The sequence below is a fragment of the Callospermophilus lateralis genome, chromosome 11 (genome assembly GCF_048772815.1).
Source record: "Callospermophilus lateralis isolate mCalLat2 chromosome 11, mCalLat2.hap1, whole genome shotgun sequence".
Taxonomy (NCBI): Eukaryota; Metazoa; Chordata; class Mammalia; order Rodentia; family Sciuridae; genus Callospermophilus; species Callospermophilus lateralis.
In genome coordinates, this window is record NC_135315.1 from 42,783,848 (window position 1) to 42,809,687 (window position 25,840).

Genomic DNA, 25,840 nt, shown 5'->3' on the forward strand with positions numbered 1-25,840 from the left:
ATTGCTTTTGTTTTTAAGAACTTGATTTTACATGTTTAGAAATAACAATTATGAATCATTTTTATAGTACATCTTGAACTTATAAATATGTATCAATAAAATAGCTACTTTTAAGCTGAATACTTAATTGCTTTCTTAGATTTTAAAAAATAAATTGCTTTATTTTTGCTTCCCTCTCCTAACTCCCCAACAGATTGAAGAAGAAATGTTGGCTTTGCAGAATGAACGAACAGAACGAATACGGAGCCTGCTGGAGCGTCAAGCGAGAGAAATTGAAGCTTTTGACTCTGAAAGCATGAGACTAGGTTTTAGTAACATGGTCCTTTCTAACCTCTCCCCTGAGGCATTCAGCCACAGCTACCCGGGAGCTTCTGGTTGGTCTCACAATCCTACTGGGGGTCCAGGACCTCACTGGGGTCATCCCATGGGTGGCCCACCACAAGCTTGGGGCCATCCAATGCAAGGTGGACCCCAGCCATGGGGTCACCCCTCGGGTCCAATGCAAGGGGTACCCCGAGGTAGCAGTATGGGAGTCCGCAATAGCCCCCAGGCTCTGAGGCGGACAGCTTCTGGGGGACGGACGGAGCAGGGCATGAGCAGAAGCACGAGTGTCACTTCACAAATATCCAATGGGTCACACATGTCTTATACATAACTTAATAATTGAAAGTGGCAATTCCTCTGGAGCTGTCTGCCAAAAGAAACTGCCTACAGACATCGTCACAGCAGTCTCCTCACTTGGGTACTACAGTGTGGGAGCTGAGTGCATATGGTATATTTTATTCATTTTTGTAAAGCATTCTGTTTTGTGTTTACTAATTGGGATGTCATAGTATTTGGCTGCCGGGTTTTTTGTGTTACTGTGTGTTTTTTTGTTTTTTTGTTTTTTTGTTTTAACTTTTGGGCAAATTTTGAAAAGGGTAGTTGATATTGAATATCTCATGCATGTGGTAAAAAGAAATTGGCTAGATAGAGGGGGTATTTTCTGAACACTGCAGAAATAAAATGCAACAAAGTGGCTTGAGTCATCACTTGAGGGGATCCATATCCTAAGAGTTTTTGAGAAGATCTAAAGTGTTCTTCGAGTTCTTATGAGCCACTGACAGCAGGCAGCCTATGCTGAAACAAGGTATTATTGGAACACACCTGCAACCCCCACCAAGGAATTTTTTTTGTTAAATTGGTTTGACTTCTCAGCCTGATTTGGAGTAAAAAAGCAGAAATCCACAAACACTAAGGGATTATATTGATCGTTTCAGATGGTAGAAAATAACTTACTTCTTTTTCTGAAAGCTTCATAAATTTGTCAATGATTTTTGTTCATTCAGTTGTGCCTTCTTTGTGTCACAGTAAGATGGGGTTGCTTAAAGAAATTACAAGTTGTGTGAGGAATGCATTAATAAACCTGTGAGCCTTCAAAGGGGTGAGAGAGTTCCTAGAAAGTTCATCTGATAGGTATGTCCAGCAGCCTAGTAAGGAGATGAAGCCTGTATATCCTGACATTTTGTTGCTTATACTGTGATATCTCATCCTAGCTAAGCTCTGTAAGTTTTAAGACCCCAAACAGAACTTTTACTTTGTGCAAAAACAAAGACATAGCCAATACAAATCAAATGCCAGAGGTATTTGAATGATGCCATATTTGCAAACTGCCATCTATTGGAATACTCATCACACTACATAGACAGAATTTGATTATTCCCTTTTGGCTTATGGGATTTCCTGTTTACAAGTAGAATAGTCGATTATTTAAATGTTTAGTTGCCATAGTGAACCAGGAGTCACTGAGCCAATGACTACCAGCTGCTGACTAATCCTCATCACCACTGTAGATTTTGCTGCATATGCAGGTCCTCTTATTTTTTAATTGCTGTTTTTGTTGCTGCAGTACTTTACAAACTTCTAGTTCATTGAGACTTAGTAATCATTTTGGATCATGTTAACATCACACAATAGGAAACACCACTTCCAGAAGTCTCAAGCCTCAGAGCTGAAATACTACTGAAAAGGAACTAGGAGGTTTGCTAAATGAAAAAGAAAAAAAAAAAAAAACCAACAAATAAATAAATAAAAGTAAGTTATAGTGGTCAGGGAATCTCTTGACAAAAGCTAACTTTTTTTTTTATTTTCGGGGAGTTGGGGGTCATGTTTTTTTGTTTTGTTTTGTGTTTTGTTTTATTTTACAATGAAGGATCAACCCAATGTTGAAAGTCAGATGTTACTTGGTATTCCACTGCTTGTATGGAAGTTGAGTTGGAAGTGGGTGGGGAGCTGTGAATATGACTTGAAGGAAAAAAAAAATGTCCTTTCTGTGACAGATCAGAGTTTCTTACAAGTTGATGTCCTGCCTGCTCCCCAGTTATCTTGAAAGACTTGCTGCTAACTCTGCATCTTGCTTTTCATGTAGTCAGAGGGCTCCAAGGTAGAACTCTACACGTCCCTCAAAATAAAACTCTTCACCTAGACCAAACTGTGACCAAATTGTAATATGTCACTAAAGTCTTGATTTTCTCAAATTTTAAGTCTTCCCTGGGTATGTCAGTCCAGTCTCCAAGAATCCCCCCTTCAGGAATTTCTGACGCTGATTTGAAGGTGAACAAGAAGAAAAATTAATATTTTTATATAAATCCTATAAAAATCAAATCACAGTGGAGTTCACACACACTTCTAGACAGTGCTTTAAGTAGCGCACTGATACATTGTCCTCTTTGCTATGCTCCAGATCACCAGTTTTTAGAAAAATATGTGTACTTGCTCCATCTAATGAAAAGGACTTTTAGTCTTGATGTTCTTTTTTCCATTCAGATATTATAAGGTCTTTCAAGCAAGCAGAGAAATCTTCCTATTTGGAGGAAAATAATAAGAGCTTCAGAATTTAACAAAATGCCCCAAAATATAGAATACCTTTAAACGCACCCTTCTTAGATATGGCCCTTCTCTACTACTGCAGAGATAGAATAGGAAAGCAGATCAGATTTGCATACAAAGTTCTTTTAAACGTAAAATACTACCAGTAATACATTTTAAAAGTCCAGTTGTGAACTTCAAATAGTCAAATTGAGTCACTTAAGTTCATTGAGATCATATGTACTCTTATAAAAAGTGTGATTGAATATTGACTCCCAAGTGTCTATCCTGAAGGGCTTTGTATGTAATTTAATTGTATGGCAACCAGTTTATATGTAGGTTATGACTATACCTGGATAATGCCATTAAACTAATCTTAATTAAAATATGTAGTCTGCAAAAATGATTCAAATTGGTTCATTTATGTTTATGAGATCTAACTTGTGAGGAATCTCATACACAATAGGAATCATCACATAGTGAAACTGGTAACAGGACAATTTGAACGGTTTTGATGAGCTATCCTAAGGAAAGAGCAAGCACTTTCTGAATCAGTGTGCAAATGTTAACATTTGATCAAATTAACACTACCTCCTCCCTGGTGTTGGTGTTCACTTATATATACATGTGTGTGTGTGTGTATGTGTGTGTGTGTGTGTGTGTGTGTGTAAGAAAATTTTAAATATGGGAAATTTATGTAGCATATCAGAGGTTGTAAATGCTATATCTGGTATCCAGAGCCTGGCAGTGAAAGTCTTCTTGTGTTCACCTTCTCCCTTTTTTGGGCTAGCATTTTAAAAATGCAAAGCCTCATATACCTTGAAACATTTTATTCCTAATTAGGTTCCCTCCCCTTTGCACATATTTTTTTCTCCCCTTTTAAACTCAACTCTAACCCCAAATTAGAGTATCTGAAAGCATTTTCATTGTGTAGATAATGTTAGCTAAAAAAATGTTTATATTTTTATTAAGAGCTGCCATTCTTTTGAGGCACATAGTCCTACATTTGAAGTCATACCCACAGGTGTAATATGCTAAGTACCCTAAGTCAAGGAATTATTAAATTGAACTTCTTGGCATAGTCATTATGATTTTTGACTGGGCATCATGTAAACATCATTCAAAACACTAAAAAACTGTCCTGGACACTCCCCTCCCACTTCCACCACTTTTTCCTCACTGCCTTTTCAAAAATTGAAAACTCTGTCTTCTTCAAACCATAAGGCAGACTTTCTGCTTCTGAAAGTACTAAATGTCTGGCATTTTAAACTTTTATAGAATTCATTGTGTTAGACACTGGAATAATACTGTTTATTTTCACCTGTGAAAAATGACTTTATTGTACTTGAACACCTCCTTTGCATTTCTCCATTTGTGCCATTCACTAGTGGAAATAAATTGTATTATACCATGATCTACTGGCTTTTAAAAACTGTGTTAAATATGCACATTTTTGGTATAGCTATTATCATTTGTATGTATATATTGTATATACATATGAGTGTCTATATGTGTGTATAAATGGATGGATGTAACTCATACTGTACATTTCCATCAGGGCACTTAAGGTTCTGTTTGTTGTTGTTGTTGCTGTTGTTTGTTTGCTTTTGTTATTTCAGTCCTCAGTTATGGCCAGAATGCATGTGTTTTAAAGAATGTGTACTCTGGGTTGATATTTATGAGAAGATGACAATTTGTGCAGTCTTCTCCTTTTTAATCCCCTCTTAGCACTTGTGTGAGTGGAGAGAAACTTAAGTAAGATATGGACCCATAAATTGCAATGCAGTAAAATTGTTCTGGGGAAAGGGCCAGCTAGTGTTTCTTTGAGTTTATGTTATGATACAATAAAAAGGTAAATGATGCAGAGAGAAATGAACTGTGAAAAGGAAGAACACTGGTGGTGATTCCTCTGCAAAGATGATAAAAAGAACCAATAAGTCACAGAGTCTTTATGTACTTTTTTGCATATATTTCTTAGTTGTGATACCATTGATCCTCTTCCTTTTTTTTTTTTTTTAACTCCATTAATAGTGGCAGTTATATATTTTGTTGAGGATCAAAACAGCCAAAAAAGGAATTACTACGAAAGCATCTAAGGTACTCCTAAAGCATAAAATCAACAGGAAATGGCCACTGGGAGAGAAGGATATGGTGTGAGGGACTTTCTCCTTTTAGCTGCCTCTTCTTGCTTGCTAATAGTAAGTTCTTTGTGCACCTTCCACCCCTTCTGAGCCACGACTATTCAAGCAGAGATTTGGCCCAACACAGCACCCTTGGAGGTTTATACAGTTCTGCATTTTGTCGTATGCTCAAAATGTGAAGTGTCCTAGTGTGTATTCAGTTGGAAAATAATTTATTTAAGGTGTGTAAGTGTGAATCTCCTATAATGATGGAAGAAAAGATTCTCATTTTTTAGAGCCTTCTTTAAGGAATAAAGCCAGTATTTGGGCTGTCATCTTTGAGCTGCTTACCAAAATATAGATCATTATTAAAGAGAAATTCTCCATTTTGTTCTCCCCCATCAGACATGATACTATTCCCACCTAGATAAAGCATTGCCTTTTAAAAGGCACATGCTCATTCTTAATTGTTAAGAACTGGAAATTTCCCATCCTCAGATTCTGTAAAGGATGAAGAGTGTGCTGTTCATTTAGCATACTTGCCTTTTAAATGCAAGGACTACTGATTGAGGTCTGTTTTGCTGTGTCTAGTTATGTTAGCTGCACTTTTATGCAATCACTACAGTAGATCTGCATTGGAAATGACTTAATTTGTAAAGAAGTAAGTTTTATTAAACACTGTCTAGAAAAAAGTGAAGCTGAGAACTCTTCCTCTTTTGTGCATTTGTATTTTCTACTGAGTTTTGGTAGCCCTCTTTAAAGTTGTATTGATCTTTTTTTCCCCTTCTTTGTTTATATTCAGATTTCTAAAATTTCACTTTTACAAGGGAATAGAACCTATTTGGCCTAATGGTACTCTTCAGATCATAACAAATATATAAATTATGCACCTTATTTGCCTGTTGTGAGTTTCTTAAACTTGCACTTCCCACCCACCCGAAGATAGATATATTTTTTAAAAAAGAGGCAGAAAATTAAAACTAGGGAGCCATGTGCTTTGTCACCATCACTGTTAATTGTTTCCCAGTGATCCAGACTTTTTGAAATTTCAGAGATTTGCGTGTGTGTGTCTGTTTGTACTCTTTGTTTTTAATTATGCAAAGGGTTCTTCTTTAAGTAGAGAAAAAGGTTGATCTTCTCAAACTGAAGAATGCCCACTGGACAGTACTAATCTGAACATCTGTAGGTAGTTGCCATGAAAAAGTGAAGTAAGGGTGAGACTTCCGAATGAATGAAAAAGGGTATCTTGATGCCCAAGAATTCCCCTCAGAGTACGGGTAATTCAACCTGCACAGTTTCGTTTCACTCATAGTTTTTAGCAATTGTGAGTGGAAAATCATGTAAGTAGCTGTAAATATGTAGCTAACAAATTGACCTACTAGTTTCTGTATTTTTTTTATTTTTTATTTTTTTGGTTTTGTACTAAAGTTATAAGTTTGTGCCAGCTAGAAAGGAGTTGCTGTCATTGCCAGTTGTGGTTCTAGCATCTAACCCTGAAACCATCCTAGGTGACATTTTTAGAATAAATGCTTAAATGTTGTTAAACATGGGGGAAATGAAGCTTAATTATTGGTCAGGTTTGAAATCTTTTGAAATTTAAGTAATTTTATTTAATATAATGATTACGTGTTCTCAATCATGAGTAAGGTAGGGAGCCTCCCTCCCCCAGTGGCCATGTTTACAGAGTGTGTCTTGTCTTTAAAGTGCAAGTGTGTTAATGTTTATGTAAATTACACAAGTGATAACATTATGGTTTGGGACTGTTTATGGGCTCCTTAACTGAATTTTCAAATGAAACAATTGCTGGCACATTCATCCCATTTCTGGAACACTTTTCCTATTTCCAGAATTACATATGTTCCTTAGACATTGCCCCCACTTAATTTCCCTTTCTCTGATATGCCTTGTAGCCAAGGTATTAAAGACTGGCGAATATAGATGAGGGAAATGCATTTTTAAAAAAATCCATGAACCCTCCATTGTATGCTTTCAGTACTTGTGTTATGTTTCTATGGCAACTTTGAAGTCAGTGGTTTAGAAATGAGATACCAGTGTTAATGAAAAGTGTGTACTCTTTGCTTTTGCATGGCTTGGCTTAGTATCCAAGGTATATTAGAGCCACTTGAAAGCATGAAGACCAGTTATATGGGAATAGGTTTCTATCAGTGGCACATTTTTGCTTTTTCTTAGCCCTCAAATACATTGCCTAGGCATGAACATTATTATTAGTATAAATTGCACATGGTCATGGAGTGAATTATGTAATTAAAAAGGATGCAGCTGCCAACTGTTTGCAGTTCCTAGCTATTATGACAGTTTGGCACATATCAAAATACCTAGGGGATATTGGAACATTTCTAACCCTTTTGGGGAATGTTAAACAGGTATGTTTAGTTTATCAAAATGTTGGCTGCCCCTAGTATATTGCCAGACAGCTGTTATTTGGTGCCCATTCCAAATGTGCTGTTGTCCTTCCTTTGCATTTCACATTACCAGAGAAACCACCACCCTTTCTTCCTAACACATTTTCTGCCTTTTATTCCACATAAAATGGGAATTGTGCCTACAAAGAGTGCCCCTCTAATTAATTGCACGAGTCCCAAAACAATCCAAGCTGGAGACACAAGGTGGGAAAACATTTCAAAAAAAAAAACAAGAAGTCCACTTGAGGCCAGTAATTTGTCTGACAAGGTCTTTTACCACATTATCTTGACACTTGATATATGAGCCTATTAGGAGTTACAAGTGGTTTCATAGAGTGAAATCCAACTGAAGAGGGATGTGTGGGGTTTCTATTAAGAGATAGTTATTTTGTTTTTACTTTACCTTTCCTTTTATGATCCTTCTTTGCTAGGTTAGAACAGGTTAATTCTCCTATTTTTTTTTTTAACTTTATAGGGAAATTTTTACAAAAGTGATGGTCTGATGTAAATAACATTTTAAAGTATAGTGCACATAACTTCCCCGGACTATTCAACCAGATTATTTGTAAATGCTTTAGAGTTTTTTAAATTAACACTTGTGTTGCTAAATCCTATTTATGTAAGTCTGCTAAAGTTTTTAACCCACTTAAAACCTTCAACATTTAAATAATGGATGGGTTACTATAAGCAATTTAGCTTTCAGAACCCCCTTGTTTTAGTATATGAAAAAGCCTAATGCACATTCATGAGGTTGGAGAGACTATGAGAAATATGTATAGTGTATATTTTAAAACAGCTTTGCTTGTATTGTGAAGATTTAAAAACAAAGTTGAGATTTTTAACATAACTATTAACACAGTTTTAACATAAGTTATCCCACTGGGTTTAAGAGCATCTTGAATGTATAATCCTTTTTGTAACCCAGGTTGGTTTCTGCTTTTATCAGTCATTCAAACATTATTTATATTTTTAGTTTTATGTTCTCATTTCCCTTTGTTTTCCTTAAACAGCATGATTTTTTTGCACATGTAGAAATTTTTAAAGAGAAAGAAATTAATACATCATTTTCTCTGGATTTTCTTCACATCTCTCTTACTTTCTACTAACCCCTTCCTTAAAGGCCATATCACCCCATTTGCATTATTTGTGCAAATGCCAGGGTTGGTTTTTATTTTTATTTTTGCTATTTACCTAAAAAAAAAAAAAATGCTTCAGTCAATTGCCTTTTTATTTAAAAAAAAAAAGAAAGAAAGAAAGAAAAAGAAAAAAAGCTGTAACCTTATCATTTCTGAGTAGACCATTGAGAGATGAATGCACACCTGTCATAGCCCAGGACCAGCTTTGGTGGCTAAAAGGGAATGTTTTAACTAAGCAAGATGTTCTTTTCTAAAAGTGGTTATCTATTATCCATTCTATTTCAGTTATTCCCACAAGTCAGGGGTCCAGATAAAATGAGGGTTATCAGCTAACTGATATGTTATCATTGAGGTTCATCAATGAATTTGTACATTTCTAGTTCCCTTTGGTGAAGGGAAAAATGATGATTTTGCAAGACCTAGATTTTGGCTTGGTTTCTTGCCTCCTTTTTTGGCAGCCTTCGTCTTCTCATCTCCCAAAGCCCTTGAGCCTGTAGGGTTTTCATAGTGGACAAAGGACTTGTGGTCTTTAAAACTGGGACTGATTTTTTGGTGAGAGTTTATTATGTTGAAAGTGTGGTGATGTTCTACCACTTTACTGATGACTAATTTTGAATATTCACAGTCCTCTCAATTTTTGGACCAAACAGATGCCCACAGTGGAGGCTTATCAAGGGTTGCAATGGAGAAGAAGCCTCTCCCTCACTGTCAGCACCAGCTGGTAAAGGTGACTGTACAGATGTGCATTTTCCTTTTGATAGAAATGGTCCACAGCACTAACTGGTAAGGCTTATTGTACAGTACATTGTCAGTATTCTTCTGGTTCAGCATACCTTATAGTTCATATATAACCTGTATTAATTGTATAGATTGTGCATTTAAAGCTGTTACCAAGTTGTCAGAACATAAGAGCGAAAACAAGGTCATATGTAATATTTTGTTTGTAAGTATCCTTTGTATCATAGCAAAGGAAATGTTTAAAAATCAACTGTAATAAAGTAATTTTAGTACACAGAGTGTCTGCTTGGTTTTTTAAAGTAATTTTATTCCTATAAAGATATATTTCAGGGTCAGGTGCAGTGGTACACCTTGTAATCCTAACAACTTAGGAGGCTGAGGCAGGAGGGTAGCAAGTTTGAGGCTAGCCTCAGCAGTTTAATAAGACCCTAAGCAATTTAGTGAGACCCTGTCTCAAAATTAAAAAAAAAAAAAAAAAAAAGAGCTGGGGATCAATGTTAAAAGCCCATGGGTTCATCCCTGGTAGTAAAAATAAAAAAGTTGTATTTCAAGTTAGTGACTATTGGGCACAATGTTGGGATTATAAAAGTGAGTAAAATATGCATAAGAGTGAAGTACTTGATATAGACAAGAATGTTCTCGTCTAATTGTCTCAACTTCTCTTCACCCAGATAATGAAGTAGGCTATTGTGTTCTGGATGGAAGAGGAAAAATTTGTCCTCATTTGGGCAACACAGAATCCAGCTCATGAGGCTCAAAAGTGCTGCCCTTCCGGGGCCTTCCCAACTTTGCAGTGGAATGAGTTACTGACCTTCCTGAACTTGGAAGGTATTGATTAGAGAATAAGAATCTGATCAGGAGGCAGATTCCTCTTTATCATAGAGGTCTTCAAGCTCTGGTTGAGGATTTAAATAGCATTGGAGAATGGTATTTACAATGCTTTCACTATCATTATATCTTGGCAAACCTTATAAATTATTGATTTTTTTTAAAATATTTATTTCTTTTTTAGTTCTCAGCAGACACAACATCTTTGTTTATATGTGGTGCTAAGGATCGAACCCGGGCCGCACGCATGCCACTCCAGCGTGCTACTGCTTGAGCCACATCCCCAGCCCCAAACCTTATAAATTAAGGCTTATATTTGCTCTGTCTTTTCAGATGGAACAATTAATAAAATGACTGTCCTAGGGTCATTTAAGCCCTTGATGAAGTAGAAACTAGAATCCACATCTCCCAAGTTACTACCTTAGTATTCTGTCCTACACACAAACGAATCACCCACTGAAAATCTATGTAGGTATCCTTGATGTTCAGGGAGTTTAAAACCTGCTGAGAAATTATTAGCCAGAGCAGGAGGCCTGGTTGTTGAATAAACAGAGCTGCTGCTAGTTAGTGCTCATAGGCCAGGCTAGATCCACAGAAGTGAGGCAACAATCAGGGAGTGCACAATGTGGGAGAGGCTCTGTTAAACTCCACAGCAGGTAAGCATGGCTCAGTACACAGAGGACTTCGGAAGACAAACAACACATATTTGTCTATGAAGATTTAAGAAATAACATTCTGGTGTTGCAGGGAGACTGCAGTTTATTTACTATTCAGAGGCAAACAAGTTTGTTAAACCGCACTAGTGATAAACACAGGGCAAGCTTGCCTTATTATCAGGGAAGGCAAGAGGGTCAGAGAGACTTGCTGGTTTTTTTAAGTTGTCGACACAATACCTTTATTTTATTTATTTATTTATTTTTATGTTGCTGAGGATCGAACCCAGGGCCTCACATATGCAAGGCAAATGCACTACCAACTAAGCTACAACCCCAGCCTGGAGACTTGCTTTTGATTCATTAATGTCTTTCATTGTTTTGATGAAATTCCATTTTACCTTAAGAACTTTAGCTCTTCCAGGATAGTTGTGATTAGAGCAAAATTACTCAAAAAAATGGATATCATTTTTTGTACTGGGGATTGAACCCAGAGGCACTCTACTTCTGAGAGACATCCCCAGTCCTTTTTTAGTGTTTTGGGTTATTTTGTTTGTCTGAGACAAGGTCTCACTAAGTTGCCTGGCTTTAAACTTGTGAGCCTCTTGCCTCAGCCTCCCATGTCACTGGGATTATAGGCCTGTACCACTATCCCCAGCTACTGGTATCATTAAAAAATGGTCACTTTGGTAGGGTTTTGTTTTGTTGTTGTTGTTTAGTATTTATTTTTTAGTTTTCGGTGGACACAACATCTTTATTTTTTTATGTGGTGCTGAGGATCAAACCCAGCGTCCCACACATGCCAGGCGAGTGTGTTACCGCTTGAGCCACATCCCCAGCCCCGATAGGGTTGTTTTTAATTAAAATCTTTATTGTATTTTCCCAGCTTCCAGTATCCAGGTCAGGTCTGTGGTCTCTTGATTCTAAAACCCAAAAAACAACCAGAAGTCTTCACAACTCACCGAGCTTTCAATTCAGACTCAGATGAGAAAACACCTTGTCCCTTTGTCCCCCATGGTCCTGGGGATTGAATCCAAGGCCTCAAGCATGCTAGGCAAGCACTTTACCACTGCGCTACACCCCAGCCCTGAGCAAAGATCTTGTATCTGATCCAGGCCACCCTCACTTCTTGGCACACATTTTCTCCAAGGTGAATGCCAAGGGTGGTCTAACTGGAATATCCCAACATGTAGATTTGCTTTCTGAAGACATTGATTCCATTTCTGGGCACTCAGATCCTCCCACTGAGTGTAGAACTCAAGCCTTCCTAAAAATAATCTTTATACATTGTGATAACAAGTGCAAACAACTTCTGATGTTGCTTTTATGCTTGACTGTAGAATTATAGATCTCTACTGGTGGTGGTAGGAAGTTCCACTGAAGTGGCCAGATGTATTTGCTTGTTGAAGCAGGAAGAGAAATTCATGCTAAAGTTCATTTCTAAGAGATGATAACTTGGCATTACTAAAGGTTTCTGACTGACAAAGGATCTTGTGGTTTGGATGGAAGATGAGTACCACAGAGTTTCTGACTTGGGTGGTTTTGAGGTTATACATAAAGACAAGATGATACTTCCTGCATCAAGACCACTTTTCTTACAGTATTCAAGTCTTAGAAAGGATATCTTCATTCAAAACAGATGATGCCTTCTGAAAGAGAATTTGGTGCTTTGTTTTTCATACTATTGTTGCCAGCCAAACCACTCTGGAAACCTATATATAAGTACATAAACTAAATCTTCAGGAGAAATTATACCTTAGCACAGTCTTGATATCAGAGGTGAGAACTTAGCAGAACTGAAAGTAACCTTCAGGGGCAGTTGTCTGCTTCCTACATTCTGATCCCCAAGTGGAAACAGGACTTGGTTTCTACTTCTGAGATAATGTCTCTCTTAAGTCATCAGCTGCTTTTTCCTTTATCATTTGAAGATGTTAAAGAGGCCAAAAGGGAGGCAAGCAAGAAGACCTGAGAGGATCTCTAAAGACTCAACACATGAAAATACCAATTCAGTGGTACTTTTTTTTTTTTTTTTGGTGGTGCTGTGGATTGGGCTCACATATAATAGGCAAGTTCTCTACCACTGAGCTATAACCCCAGTCCCTTCAGTGGTAATTCTTAGAGATTTGTTTTATTGTTTTGCTTCCTTAAACTCAGAACCTGCCATTTGTTCAAGGGACTACACCTCCTCAGAATAGTGTGCCTGGGTCTCCTCCAAATTCACTTGATTAGTTATTTACCAAAACAGCCAATCTGGCTAAATGACAGGGTCACCCAAACCTTTCCTGCTTGAACAGGAACTATACTTTCTTGGCAATAATGAACTTTTCAGCTTTAGTCTTCAAGCAGTGATGGGCAGAGATGAGAGAAATAGCTTCCTGGGATATGCAGTGAGCACATCTGGCCTGAGGGACATAGAGGAAATATGTTTTAGGATTTAGGTAACTGGGGCTTAGGGTCCTAGGGAACTAATGGAACCTGAACTAGAGCTATTCTGACATTCCTCTGAGAACTTAAAGACTGTAACTGTACAGTGGTAGAGCACTTGTCTAGCATATGTGAGGTTCTGGTTTCAATCCCCAACGCTGGGGGCAGGGGACAGAATCTAAAACTAAAAAACTGTAGGAGTGGGCATAGGTGATACACACCTGTAATTCTAGCAACTTGAAGGCTAAAGCAGAAGGATCACAAGGGTTTTAATATTTTTTTTAGTTGTAGATGGACACAATACCTTTATTTATTTATTTATTTTAATGTGGTGCTGAGGATCAAACTCAGTGCCTCACACATGGTGGGCAAGCACTCTACCACAAGTCCAGCCCAGAATTACAATTTTGAGGCCAGCTTCAGCAACTTAGCAAGACTCTGTCTCAATAAATAAATTACTTACTTAAAAGGCTGGGGGTGTATCTCAGAGAGGGTGTGCTCCTGGGTTCAATCCCTAGTACCACCAAAAATTATAATAATTGTAAATGCAAAGTATGTACATTCCTCTCCTCTGTAAGCTTTCTTGCCTATATAAAAGGAAAAGAAAGAAAAAAAGAAGAAAAAACCTAGATAATTTTTTTAAAAATTAAAGAGAAAGGAAAACTAATTCTCTTGATGAATCAGAATCAGAATCCTGTGCTTTTTGGTCTAGAGAAACTACCCAGATTTTTGCCACCAGGGAATCATTAAGCCTTAAGGTTTAAAAACCATTTGGCTGCTTCCCATTTTGCAGCCTTAATGGTTGGTCCAAAGGCATATGGGACTCCAGGACCCTAATTAACTGAAATCCCCAATGTACCAGCTGTCAGTAATTCTCCCTTAGCAACCCTTTACCAAGGCTGCGGTTCACCAACGACATACTGACTCTTTATATTCAGTTTCTTATATCTCTTGCTTAGATATGGTGAATGAATGTGGGAAAAAAAAAAAGGAGTGTGAAGGAGGAGGAGCAAGGAGTAGGAAGGAGGGTGATCATTTTTTCACAACAGAATATTGTGCATTGGACAATTGAGTTGTATTTCAGTTTAGATTCTTGGAATTCAGAGTCTTTTCTTATTCTAAAAGAATAAGACTCGAACAAGATTATCCATACATGGTATCAGGGCCCTAGGAATAACTCATACCAAGCTTTGGGTTGTGGCTTTTGGCATAAACATCTCTTTAAAATTGTTTTGCTGTTTGTGAGGTCAAACAGATGCCCTCTTTCCATTTATAAAATAAAATTGGGCTAGAGGCATGGCTCAGTGATAGAGTACTTGCCATGTGTGAAGTCCTAGGTTCAATCCCCAGCCCTGCAAAATCAGTCAATCAATCAATAAAATTTTGGGAAATGCTTATGAATCTTAACAACTCATGGAACCAAATCTCCTGTAGTCAACAAAATTTTAATGGCCTAATCAAAACCAAGATATGTAGATCGGTCTGCATGCCATATCTTATTTTACTCTGGTCTTCAGCATTGTTCTCATAAAATCAAACACCCACTTAAGAGTAGTCAGGTTCAGAAAGAAGCTCTTCTGCCTTTACATGGATGGCCTTTTGAATAATTGAGCAGACAAAGCCTGGTAATGGGAAACACTCATAAATCACTGCAGAGTCAGCTCTAGTCAACCTCTTGGTGCTTTGTTTCCTCTGGTTCCAGATGTCTCTCCTGGTTCTAGAAAAGGAGAGGCTACCAGAGTCAGAAAAGGGAGTACCTAACCAGAAATCCGAAGTTATAAGGTTTATGCTATCCACTGACTTAGAGAAAGCCCACATCTCAGGAGAAAAACAGCTTAGGCTGGGACTCTCTGGAGGAATCCCCTGAAATAGAATTGGAGGGAGCATCTGAGGTGCCCAAGTGTCTGGCTACTTAACCCACGGTCTAGTGGAGCCTTGAGACCAGGGGGTGAGAGCACTTTCTATTCCTAAAATGCCTGTGGGATCACTCTAGTGAGACTTGAAGGCTTAGGCTGGATCCCCAGATCAGCCCCATTCCCAGAAGAAATTTGTGGAACTCCTCTCAGAGACTGGACCTCAGCACGCAGGAACAGGACTTCACATTCTCACCCTTGCCTACCCTGGCCAATGCCAATGTTAGCACAGCACTTCCTGCCTCTGCTGACTCCTCAGACTCAGGCCAGCCTGAAACAGCCAAGCAACTCTGGGAGCCTCTTTCCCCAGCTGCTGATGCATGAAGTCAGAGCAGAGCCACAACCACAGAGCACATGAGGGAAGTGGGACCGAGACACAAACATCCTGTCCTTTCTACATCAAGTGGCTCCAACTCAAAAATCAGTCACTAAGCTGATTATTTATGTGGGACAGAGTGGCCCAATGACATGCAACAACTCATCTTCTGTGTAGTCATGGCTAGGAAGGAGCAGAGTCCATGGCTTCAAAGGTGCTTATGAAGTTGACTAGCACTGGCCAGGAGGAGCAAAAATATGTTTCTCAGAGCCTGGGCAGCAGTTCTGCTCATGGTAGTGAGCGCAGGCTTGCTGGAAGTTCCATTTCTTTCCACAGACCAGTTAAAAAGACAAAGGACAGAATTAGGAGCAAAGAGCTGCCCTGTTCAGTCCTTACCATCTTTTCTCGACTCCACCATGCCCCACTCTGTTCTTCCTTTCAGGACCAGAGGCTTTCCTGCCCTGGCCTTACCTTGTATATGATCTTTTCCAGCTAAAGATCTCCTCCAGATTGTAAGAGGGAGAGACCTCCCTCTTTTGCAGGGCTCCCCAGCGACGCCGGCCCCCTAGGAATGATGTTCGGCGCCTGTTCAGCCCTTTCATTTTTTCTTCCATTCGGAAGAACTCAGTCAAGGCCCTAAAGGACTCCAAGATGACATCGTGGCTCCAGGCTGGTAAGGGCTCCTGCCGCAGGAAGCCACAGTGGCCTCCATGGCGACTAAGCAGCAAGAAGAAGTAAGGGTTGCTGTGGAAGAGTTCGGTGGGCAGAGTGTGGTCTGGGGGCCCACACACAGGGTCATCAGCACTGCAGATGCACAGTACAGGCACGGCTGCCTCGTCCACATCCCGGAGAGGGTCATTGCGGTCCCAATAGGTATCCCAGCTAATGGGGAAACTCTTGGTGTGGCAGAAGAGGGTCTCCTCAAACTCCCGCAGGGAGCGGCTCCTGAACAGCTTGCTGGTGTCCACTGTGTCTTCCAGGGCTGTGGCATACCTGGCAGCAGAAGTTAAATGGGGAAGGAGGAAAAGAAGAAGAATCAGGGGCTGGGGTTGTGGCTCAGTGGTAGAACACTCACCTAGCATGCATGAGGCATTGGGTTTGATCCTCAGCACTGCATACAGATAAATAAATAAAGGTATTGTGTCCATCTACAACTAAAAACATTAAAAAGAAGAAGAACACCAGGCAATAGCAGAAGTTGCAGAAGAGCAGCTTACAGGACAGATTCTGACCACAGAGACGTTTTGACTATATAGAGCTTTTAAAAATTTCCACTTAATGGCCACCATTTAAAATTAGGCTATATTGCAGCCAGGCACAGTGGTGGATGCCTTTAATCTCAGTGACTTGGGAGACTGAGGCAGGAGATCACAAGTTCAGAGCCAGCCTTAGCAACTTACCAAGGCCCTACACAACTTAGACTCTGTCTCAAAATGCAGAATGAAAAGGGCTTGGGATGTAGTTCAGTGGTAAAATACCTCTGAGTTCAGTCCCTGGTACAATAAATAAAATTAAAATTAGGATATATTGTATAACATGCTGATTTCTGGCCTCTCAGGGCAAATAGAAAGATCTGGTTACATGGGCTGACTATTCCTTCCTGTGTCATAGTGCCTGCCAGGCCTGTCATTCCTGGCATTACCTGTCCAGTCCCTGTCCAGCCCTAGAGCCAGCATTTAACTTTGCAGCTGCTGATCTACATGAACCACTCTCGTTCTAACATCAGCTTCAGCCATCTCCAGGGAACTTGTTATGAACTGTTACCTCTTGGACCTCTCCTAGAAGAACTCACTGGCTCAGACTATCCAAAATCAGTAGGTGACACCCTTCTCCCTAATCAATCGAATTTTTATTGCACTAGTTGTTTTTATATTTTTATACTAATATGATTTTCTGATGACAAATCAATGTGACCTTGGTCAGGAACACGTGGGACAGGTATTCCCAGAAAGTACTAAGTGGCAGAAAAAGCAACTTGGAGTGTGATTAATTTACTGAGTGTATTCCCAAATAGGGGCCTGAGACCAACTGTTTTGGGGAAAGAGACAATGTTGCTATTTCTAGCTCCTTGCAGGGGGCCTTGGGTCCTACTAAGGAGGCCAGGATTGACAGTTCAGTCCTTTGGGTGATTCATCTAGCCTTGGCTAGTTGAATTTAGACATGTATCTCCTGCAAACATTCAAAGATGTTTGCACTGAGATTTCAGTCCCAAATTTCCATGGAAGAGCAGTTCCTAAAGGCACAGTTTTCCTCTACACTTTCTTCCCTCTGCCCTCCAGCTGGTGCCCAGGGTTGGCACTGGTGATGGTCATTTTGGAATGGAAACTATGGCAATTAAGCCAGATCAGAGCACATTACCCCTGGACTGCACCAGCCCTCTGAGTTGCCATGGCAGCACGTCTGGCTGTTTTTCAGCTCAGGGTTTGACCTTCACCAAATAGGAGGCAAAATGGGGAAAAGGGAAGAGATCACCTACCCGATTCCAGCCTTTTACTTTTCTTTTTTCCACTTAATGATTGGGAGGTGATCATTAATCCCATTTGACTGAAGGGGAAAGTGAGTCTTAAAGGGGTTAACTGACATGGAAATTCAGAGTTTGAACCTAAGCATGTCTGAGACCATATTCCAGGTCTTTCTGCAACAACATCCTGTGGCCATAATGCCTTTGATCTCATTTTGCCATCTCCTAGAAAAGACTGGGAATATCACTCAGGCTTTATCAGTGGGAAGTTTCATCTGTCACCTGTCCAGCCCTAGAGCCAGCATTTAACTTTGCAGCTGCTGATCTACATGAATCACTCTTGTTGGTTCATGGTTATGTTGTTCTCCTTTTGAAAATTAAAAAATAAATGAATATTTTTTAAAAATGTAAAATTAAATGTTGAGTACATGCCTAGGACATTTGTCAAGTCTAATAAATTTGAATAAATCAAATGCTGCCATGTTTCTGATTTCTGTCACCTCCTGGCTCAGAGACTGTAAGTAAACATTCTGGAAGATAATGGATTGAATTGCTTTCAGAGCCCTCTTTGCTGATCTGTTGCGCTATGGGCTAAGTGGTAAATGTCGGCTATCACCTCTGCTTACCCACAGGAGAGGTGCTCAAGTTGCTAGGACACCTGAGGAGGAGATGTAGCATGGGCCCCGGCCAGAAGTCGCTGATCTAGCAGTGATACTCACTGACGCCATGAGGCCACCTGTGGCTTTGAAACTTGCTTCCCTGGTTCTGACAGCTTTGAAACATGTGTAAGAACTTTGCCCAAACTGGCCCACACCTATTCCCATACCAGGCAGAACACCCCTCCACCCGGCCTGCTCAAGACCTCTATTCTCCCCCTGCCCTGCCCGTCTAGGGCCTTCATTACCCACCTGCTGAGGGCGATCTTCTGGTGCAGCAGGAACCCGCGTTCGTAGGGCCAGGGCAGGCCGGCCTCGAACCATTCTCGACAGCGCAGCACTGGCGAGATGCAGGCGGCGCCTGTCACGTAGCTAGAGGAGCCGCACTCACCCAGGTAGGACAGCAGCAGCGCCGAACCTGAGCCTTCGCTCACCGCGAACAAGGGGGCCGCCGGGTGTCGGAAGCGGATGTAAGTGACCGCCTCCTTGAGGTCCGACGGGTCCCCGAAAGGCTGTAGCCGGGGACTGACCAGAGGGCAGCCGTGATGGCCGCGGCGGTGGAAGATGACCGGGTAGTAGCCACGCTCCAGGGCAAGCAGACAGAGGCCGAGTACATTACGGGTTAGGCGCCCCCACGCATTGGGGATCACCAGCAGCACAGCTGGAAGACCCCCAGCGTTGGTGATCCGGCGGCCCCGGGGGCAAGGTCCTATGACCCAGTCAAGAGCCACCAGCCCGTCGTCCGCCAACTGCAGGTACTCCCGGGCCAACTCAGGCCCGGGCCCTACGGGCAGGACGAAGTGGCAGAGGGTCTGCAGGTGTGGACCAGAGAGCCAGGAGCGCGGGCCGGGCTCCAGCGCAGCCGAGCGCCTCAGGGTGCGCAGTAGGCACTGAGCCAGCGCAGACGGCTTACAGATGAGGCTGCACCCGCCGGGCAGCGGCTCACGTCCGTCGCTGAACTGATCTGCGGGGCCTCCGCTCTTCACCTCCCTGTGGTCGTCCTGAAATAGGGCCCCGGGCAGGGTCCTCGCTCCGACGGCGCGCCTCCAGAGGCTCTGGAGCCGAGGTACTAGCAGGAGGAGCAAGGCGAGCGCGGCCAGGAACAGCGCGAGGGCGGCGCCCCACGGCGGCATGGCGAGGCTGTAGAGTCTCTAGCGGGCGGCGGGCGGCGGGCGGCAGGCAGTCCCCTCTGCGATCTCCCCGCTCTGCCCGCGGCTCCGCCCGGCCTCCAGCGGCTGCCCAGGGCCCTCCCGCGCCGGCGGGCGGGCGCGCTCCGGATTGGTCGCAGCCCCGCAAAGGCAGCCAGTTCGGGTCGAGCTCCCCTCTCCCGCCCCCCACCCCCGCCCCCAGCCCTTTGTACAGGGATTGCGACAAGCAGAAGCAGAGGGTGAAAGGAGTTGGGGTTAGAGGGAGGGAGTGAGGGCGCGCCGGCGAAGCAGGAGGGACTGGGGTGTTAGTAGCAAAGACCAGGGAAGACCCGGAGGCTGGGACTTGGGGGCCGGGGGCGAGCATCGGAGCCTCCTGTTCCGGTCCTTCCATCCTATGAAGTCAGTGGCTAGCACGGGAGACTGGTCTGTGTGCCCTCGTGGGCTGCCGTTGAAGAGCTGCAAAAGCGAGAAGTGAATAACTCGCGGCTCGGGACAAGGGCTCTAGAGTTCCTGCCCGCCTGCTGCAGCTGCGCCCAGAGCCACCGAACACCCTCTCTCCCTTCCTTGGCTGCGCTCTCTGACTTCGGTGCTTGTCTCGGCCCCGCAGGCCCAGCAACTGCGCAATCGCGCGGCAGGGCTGGGGATACCGCATCCGACTGGAGAGGGCCAGGGCCAGAGCTGCCGTCCGGTCCTGGACGAGAGTTTGCTGCGGGAGGTTGCTCCTTCCCTTACAGGCAGCAGGGCGCTGTCCGATTGACGACCGCGGCCCACCCGGAGCGAGGCTCCTTGAGAGCTTGGCCTCACATAGAGGAAATCCTCAATAACGTTCCCCAGGAAGAAGAAACAGGCCCAAGCCTCCCCTAGTAAGTCGAGAAAGAGGCGGGCGAAGGGACACGGCGAGGATAGACTGGAGTTCCTTCATCAGTCCAACATTTGACAATTACTGGCGGGAAGTGGGTGGGGGAAGAAGGCCCTTGTAAGTCAGGGATATGTGGAACAGCTGAAATAACACTTTTTTTTTTTTTTAAATTTATTTCAAAGTTTTGGGCAGGAACACCTCAAGCCCCACACTCTACACTCGTTCGTCATTCCTCAAAATCCTGAAGAGCTAGCGCCCTGCTGCTGGAGAGGTCTGCAGCTGTTTCACATCACCCCAGTGTCTCAGACCGTCGTTGGGCGAGATCAGAGAGGGATGGGGCGAAGGTGGAGAACAAAGCAGCTCGCGGGCTAGCTGCGGCCTTCCAGGGCTCCTGGAGAATAGGGGCTGAGACCCTTCGAGGCTCCTCCGGATTCAGGCCTTATTTTCGAGGGCGGGAGTGGAATGGGTTGAAGACGAAGTTCTAGAGCCGGGATCCTCTCACTTCGACAGCTCGGACTTCGTGATTCTGACTCTTCTAGCTGCAGGTCACACTTGATGAGTGTTAAGCGGGTTTTCCCACTTCCCGCCCTTTACTCCGCTCCAGGATCCCACCCAGGCACTACTGCTGCACTCGGTAGGCTGCAAAGACGCGTCAAGACGAATCCTCCAGCAAGGGGGAGGTGGTCTCCGCCGGTCCAGCGACTCGACGCTCTCCAGCTGCGCTCGCACACACAACTTTTCCGGCTTCGGGTGTAGGACGCGTGCGCGCACTCCTGGTTGCTGGGGGCGGAGCGGGGGCGGGGCAAGGCACGGGCGCGCGGTCGGGGGTGGAGGGGGAAGGACAGCGCGCGAGCCCGGGATCTACGTGGGCGCGCGGGCGGCGCCTGGGCGCCAGGGCGCCGGGGCCGAGAGGGCTATGCGTTTCCTCGCTGGCCCAGCGACTGGCCGGGCTGGGATGGCGCCTCCTCAGTCTTTGCCCAAGTTGCTTCTCCTGGCAGCCCTAGCGGGATTCCTGGGTCCCAGCGAGGTAGGCAACCCGCTCCTGGGCAGGCTTCGGCTCGGGTTCTCGAAGCGCTTTGCAAAAAAGTTCGTCCTGGAAGGGTGGCGCGCGGAGAGGGGACTAGGAGTCCTCCTCACCCCAACTCCGGGCCAGGGAAGGGAGAGAACTGGGCCCTCGCTGAGGCCGACGCCCCAGCTCTGCGCCTTGGATCCACAGGTGGTAGCTGAGACGGTGGAGGAGGCGGGAGCCCATTGTCCCGAGGGCTTGTGGCCTCTGCCCCCACAGGTAGGAGCCCTGGAGGGCCGAAGGAGAAAGGGATGTGAAGAGGTAGCTGCGCTGGCCTCTCTGAACTTTCCACCGTTACACTCTTGGGGACCTCTGCCAGTTCCTCCTGTCTTCAGTTACCAATTTCTCCACCCCAGCACGGGGCCTGGAGCCTACTGTCCCCTCTCCATCCCGCACACGGAGTCTGGCAGCTGTTCTAAGCTCTCTTCTTTCCCCATGTGTAGGTGTTACCAAGAGTGACCTACACACAGGTGAGACCAGGGCAGGTAAGTACAAGCAGGGGCCGGCCCATCCTTAATCTCTGCACCTGGGGACAGCTGAGACTCCTGCAGATATCCCCGCTTTTTCTACTCATGAGCTCCATTTCTTACCACTTCCTGCAGAAAGAGGCAAGGTTTCCAGTTCCCCATCCCAGGACAGAGGGCAGACAATGAACCATAGGCCTGGAGTTCCTCTGCAATGCTATCACGAATGTTGCCTAATAGCTGGCTTTGTGGCAAGTGGAACTCTGAGGGTAGCAGGAGAAAATCCACCCCAACTCCCCTGTGTGACTGGGAGGTCTCCTGACTTTCTGAGCTCCAGTTTTCTAGAAGAGAGGGTATTAATTTTGTCCCTATCTGTAAGGAGTGAATGAATACTGTGTGATAGCACTTTGGAAGGTTCAAAGTTGTGTCAGTTAGGAATGTGCCTCAGATTAGACTTCCAGACTGTGGGTTCAGCTTGCATGGCTGTCCCTGTCTTCGCTGTCACTGGTCACCCTTTCATTAAGTCATTCATTGTTCTGAACCTATCAGTGGCTCCTTATTTCCTGTTTTATCAAGGCTATGCTCCCCTGCCTGTCTTCTCGGGCCTTAATTAAATTAGCTTCATCTAAGTTACATGTCTTTAGTTCCTTTTAGTCATGTTGGTCAGTCATGTTACCCACCACTGGTGGTACCTTTGCTCCTGTTTATTCTCCACACCTGGACTTTCCTGACCTGAAGTATGCAGCTCCCTACCTTCCTGCTATCCATCGCAATCTATCTTCACATGCCAGTGCTGGTGTCGCCTCCCTGAGACCTTGCCTGATCATGTCTACCTTTTTTCCTTCATTCCCTCTGAATCCCTGTAGTGCTCATAACCTGTCTCTTAATTTAACAACAAACTACTTCGAGTTTTGTTAGTTTGCTCTTTCATTGGCATTAGTTGTTTCCCTGAGTTTCTCATAAATTCCCCACAGGCAGAATCTAGTTCTCTTTTGGCATCCTCTACAGCATCTAACACAGTGCTGAGCACCAGTTCAACTCATTCAAAGAATAATGATTGATGAAATATTTTCATCCTGAGATTGTGCACCTGCTGTCTGCATGTCTTGTATTTGGTTGCTCTTGGAAGAATGTATAGATTGGATTAATAAATAGAAGACTTGGTCTTCATTTGGGGAGATGTTTACAGTCAAGACTGGGAATCAGTAGAGGTATCATTACAGCTACAGAGAAATATAGCTAAAGAGTATGGTCTGAGTGTAACAGGGTAGCCCAGTCTTGGAAGCTTAGAAGCTCAGCTTTGACTGGTGGTACTTGGTAGAGAGGAGGGATGAAAGGAACACTTAGAGTCTGGAGTACATACCAGGGCCCAAGGCTTTTTGCCCTTTCCTGGACTCTTGAAAGTGAAAGGACCATTGGACTATCCTGGGAGTCGCTTTATAATGGTCCCAAGGATGGGAGAACTTGTGATTCTCTGGGAAGGACCTGGGCCTGGCTTGATATCTCTGTGCCTTTCCTCCAGGCTGAGGATGTCACCTTCCTCTACCACCCCTGTGCTCACCCTTGGCTGAAGCTCCAGCTTGTCCTCCTTGCCCACGTTTGTGTGGCTAAGCCCTCACTTGCTCCTGACTCCAGCCTCACTCAGGATCGGGTAAGTGGTTGATGAAAGATGGTTGCCTGATTCTGGCAGAAGGTGCAGCCTCATGTGCAGGGAAAAGAAAATTCAGGGGCATCCTTTTTCTCCTCACCTTCATCTAACAGATACCTCTTTCATAGCCCCTGGTGCTGACAGTATGGGGGATGGCACTGGAGATGGCATGGGTAGAACCAGCCTGGGTTGCCCACTGGCTAAAGAGGCAACGGCGGAGGAAGCAGAGGAAAAATGTATGGTTCCACTCTGACAACCTTCCTGGGCCTTCTCCTTTGGTGACAACCCCCAGCACAGCAAGGCTATGCAGGAGAGGGTGTGTGCAGGTGAGGGGTGCTGGACCCAGGCTTGGTTGGGGGTGGGGTCAGTCTGAACAGGGCAGGGGTGACTACTATCTCTTCTCCCCTTAGGCCCCAGGTTTGGCCTTTGCTCTGCGGAGCTGGCGGCCTCCTGGTACAGAGGTGACATCTAGAGGCCCAAGATGGCCTTCTCTGAGTAGTGCCAAGAGGCGGGGGCTGCGTGCTGTCCTTGGTCTTCAGCCCACTCCTTCTGGCCTGAGGATTCCCTTGGCTTCTACATGGAGCTTAAAGGCCCAGCAGCCCACTTTAGGAAATCCAGGTGAGGGGAGTAATGCTCTTTCTGTGTCCCCTGTCTCCTTGCTGCCTGGACAGCCTGGAAGCAATGCCAGCTCCAGGACGGATGCTCAGATACCCAACAGGCAAGGCAGCTCAGGAGGCTGTGCCTGCCCGAATCAGGCTTCCCCAGCCCCTCGGGCAGCAGGGCCTCCCCGGGTAGCCCGGGGCCCCACCCCACGCACGGAGGAGGCTGCCTGGGCTGCCATGGCCCTGACTTTCCTGCTAGTGCTGCTCACCCTAGCCACACTCTGCACACGGCTGCACCGAAACTTCCGCCGGGGCGAGAGCATCTACTGGGGACCCACATCGGACAGCCAGGACACGGTGGCTGGTAAGTTATCTCCCCACCCACCTCTCAGCAGGCCTCACCCCCAAAGGTTCCCTGCCTTTACTACACTCCGCTGCCCATAGCTGTGCTGAAGCGGAGACTGCTGATGCCCGCGCGCCGGGTCAAGCGTTCTCGCCGGAGACCCCTGCTCCCGCCCACGCCGGACAGCGGCCCAGATGGGGACAGCTCGGACTAACTTGTCCCAGTGCTTTGGTTGTGGCCTGCGGGCTCCTCCTCCTGCTGGGCGGCTCCTACCTCTGCCACGTGGGCCAAGTGCAGGGTCGCCCCCTGGCGGCAAACAGAGCGACCCTGCCTATTCATTGCAGAGGCTTCGCTTCCTTGAGGGGTTGGTTGTGGGGAACAGGGTGGCCAAGGGAAGAGCCGTTTCTGCTCCACGGCCTAAACTCCGTTTCTAATTAAATTATTTTGTTAGAACCCGGAGTTGAGCCTGTGCATCCACCAGACACAGCTACCCCTAGGATACTGGCCCATCTCAAGTGTTTGAGAAGGGGCTTCATTAAAATAGGGTTGGGCTGTGCGGGGTGTGGGGGGGGGGTGTGGTGGGTGGTGGTCACATTTGTAATCCCAGAAGACTCCCGGAGGCTGGGTGGATCACAAGTTGAAGAGAGCATTGCTAAATTGCCAGCCTCCGTGACTTAGCAAGGCACCCCGCAACTTAGCAAGACCCTGTCTCATAAAAAAAGGCTAGGGATATGGCTCAGTGGTCAAGTGCCCTTGGTTTAATCTCCAGTAGTCCCTCCCCCTCCACACACACACAAAATTTGGCCCCAAGCAACTGGCATCCCCTCACACATGCTAGGCAAGTGCTGTATCACTGAGCCACAACCCCAGCCTTTTTTTGTATCAGGGATTAACTCGGGGCACTCGACCCCTGAGCCACATCCACAGCCCTATTTATATTTTATCAGAGACAGGGTACTGAGTTGCTTAGCTCCTCGCTAAATTGCTGAGGCTGGCTTTGAACTCATGATTTTCCTGCCTCTGCCTCCTAAGTTACTAGAATTATAGGCATGCGCCAACGGTGCCCAGCTACTCCTAGGCACAGGCTTTTAAGGGTTTAGTGGGTGTATCAGTTATGCAAACATTATTTCCAAGCTCCTCTTCCAAAAGGAATTCCCTTGCTCCCTGCCTTTCCAGGTTTGTCCCTCTCCACTTC

General features: G+C 44.5%; 4 protein-coding genes across 8 annotated transcripts in view; 3 read left to right on the forward strand and 1 right to left on the reverse strand.

Moving 5' to 3' along the window:
• Nucleotides 1–9,542, forward strand: part of Taok1 (TAO kinase 1) — a 133,443-nt gene extending 123,901 nt beyond the window's left edge. The window contains exon 20 of the mRNA XM_076869280.1: nt 194–9,542. Within this exon, the coding sequence (XP_076725395.1) occupies nt 194–655 (462 nt within the window). The 3' untranslated portion in view covers nt 656–9,542. The remainder of the gene's footprint in view (nt 1–193) is intronic.
• Nucleotides 9,543–11,440: 1,898 nt separating this feature from the next.
• Nucleotides 11,441–19,818, reverse strand: Abhd15 (abhydrolase domain containing 15). Its single transcript, XM_076869286.1, has 2 exons — nt 18,768–19,818; nt 11,441–16,391 (listed from the first exon to the last, which is right to left on the reverse strand). The coding sequence occupies exons 1-2, from the start codon at nt 19,646–19,648 to the stop codon at nt 15,866–15,868; spliced, it is 1,407 nt and encodes a 468-aa protein (XP_076725401.1). The 5' UTR covers nt 19,649–19,818; the 3' UTR covers nt 11,441–15,865.
• On the forward strand, nt 19,647–21,278 carry LOC143410503 (uncharacterized). The gene is made up of 4 exons (XM_076871377.1): nt 19,647–19,657; nt 20,083–20,526; nt 20,705–20,793; nt 21,127–21,278. The coding sequence occupies exons 1-4, from the start codon at nt 19,647–19,649 to the stop codon at nt 21,276–21,278; spliced, it is 696 nt and encodes a 231-aa protein (XP_076727492.1).
• An 89-nt stretch (nt 21,279–21,367) lies between these two features.
• Tp53i13 (tumor protein p53 inducible protein 13) lies at nt 21,368–25,098 on the forward strand. 5 transcript variants are annotated; one of them, XM_076869283.1, is made up of 7 exons: nt 21,368–21,807; nt 22,032–22,073; nt 23,575–23,703; nt 23,829–24,026; nt 24,111–24,318; nt 24,562–24,666; nt 24,747–25,098. In XM_076869283.1, the coding sequence occupies exons 1-7, from the start codon at nt 21,439–21,441 to the stop codon at nt 24,857–24,859; spliced, it is 1,164 nt and encodes a 387-aa protein (XP_076725398.1). In that variant the 5' UTR covers nt 21,368–21,438; the 3' UTR covers nt 24,860–25,098. The 5 variants fall into 5 exon arrangements, with proteins under 5 accessions (XP_076725398.1, XP_076725397.1, XP_076725396.1 ...); XM_076869282.1 differs by having other exon boundaries at nt 21,368–21,549; nt 21,739–21,807; nt 24,111–24,666; XM_076869281.1 differs by having other exon boundaries at nt 24,111–24,666.
• The last annotated feature ends 742 nt before the right edge of the window (nt 25,099–25,840 follow it).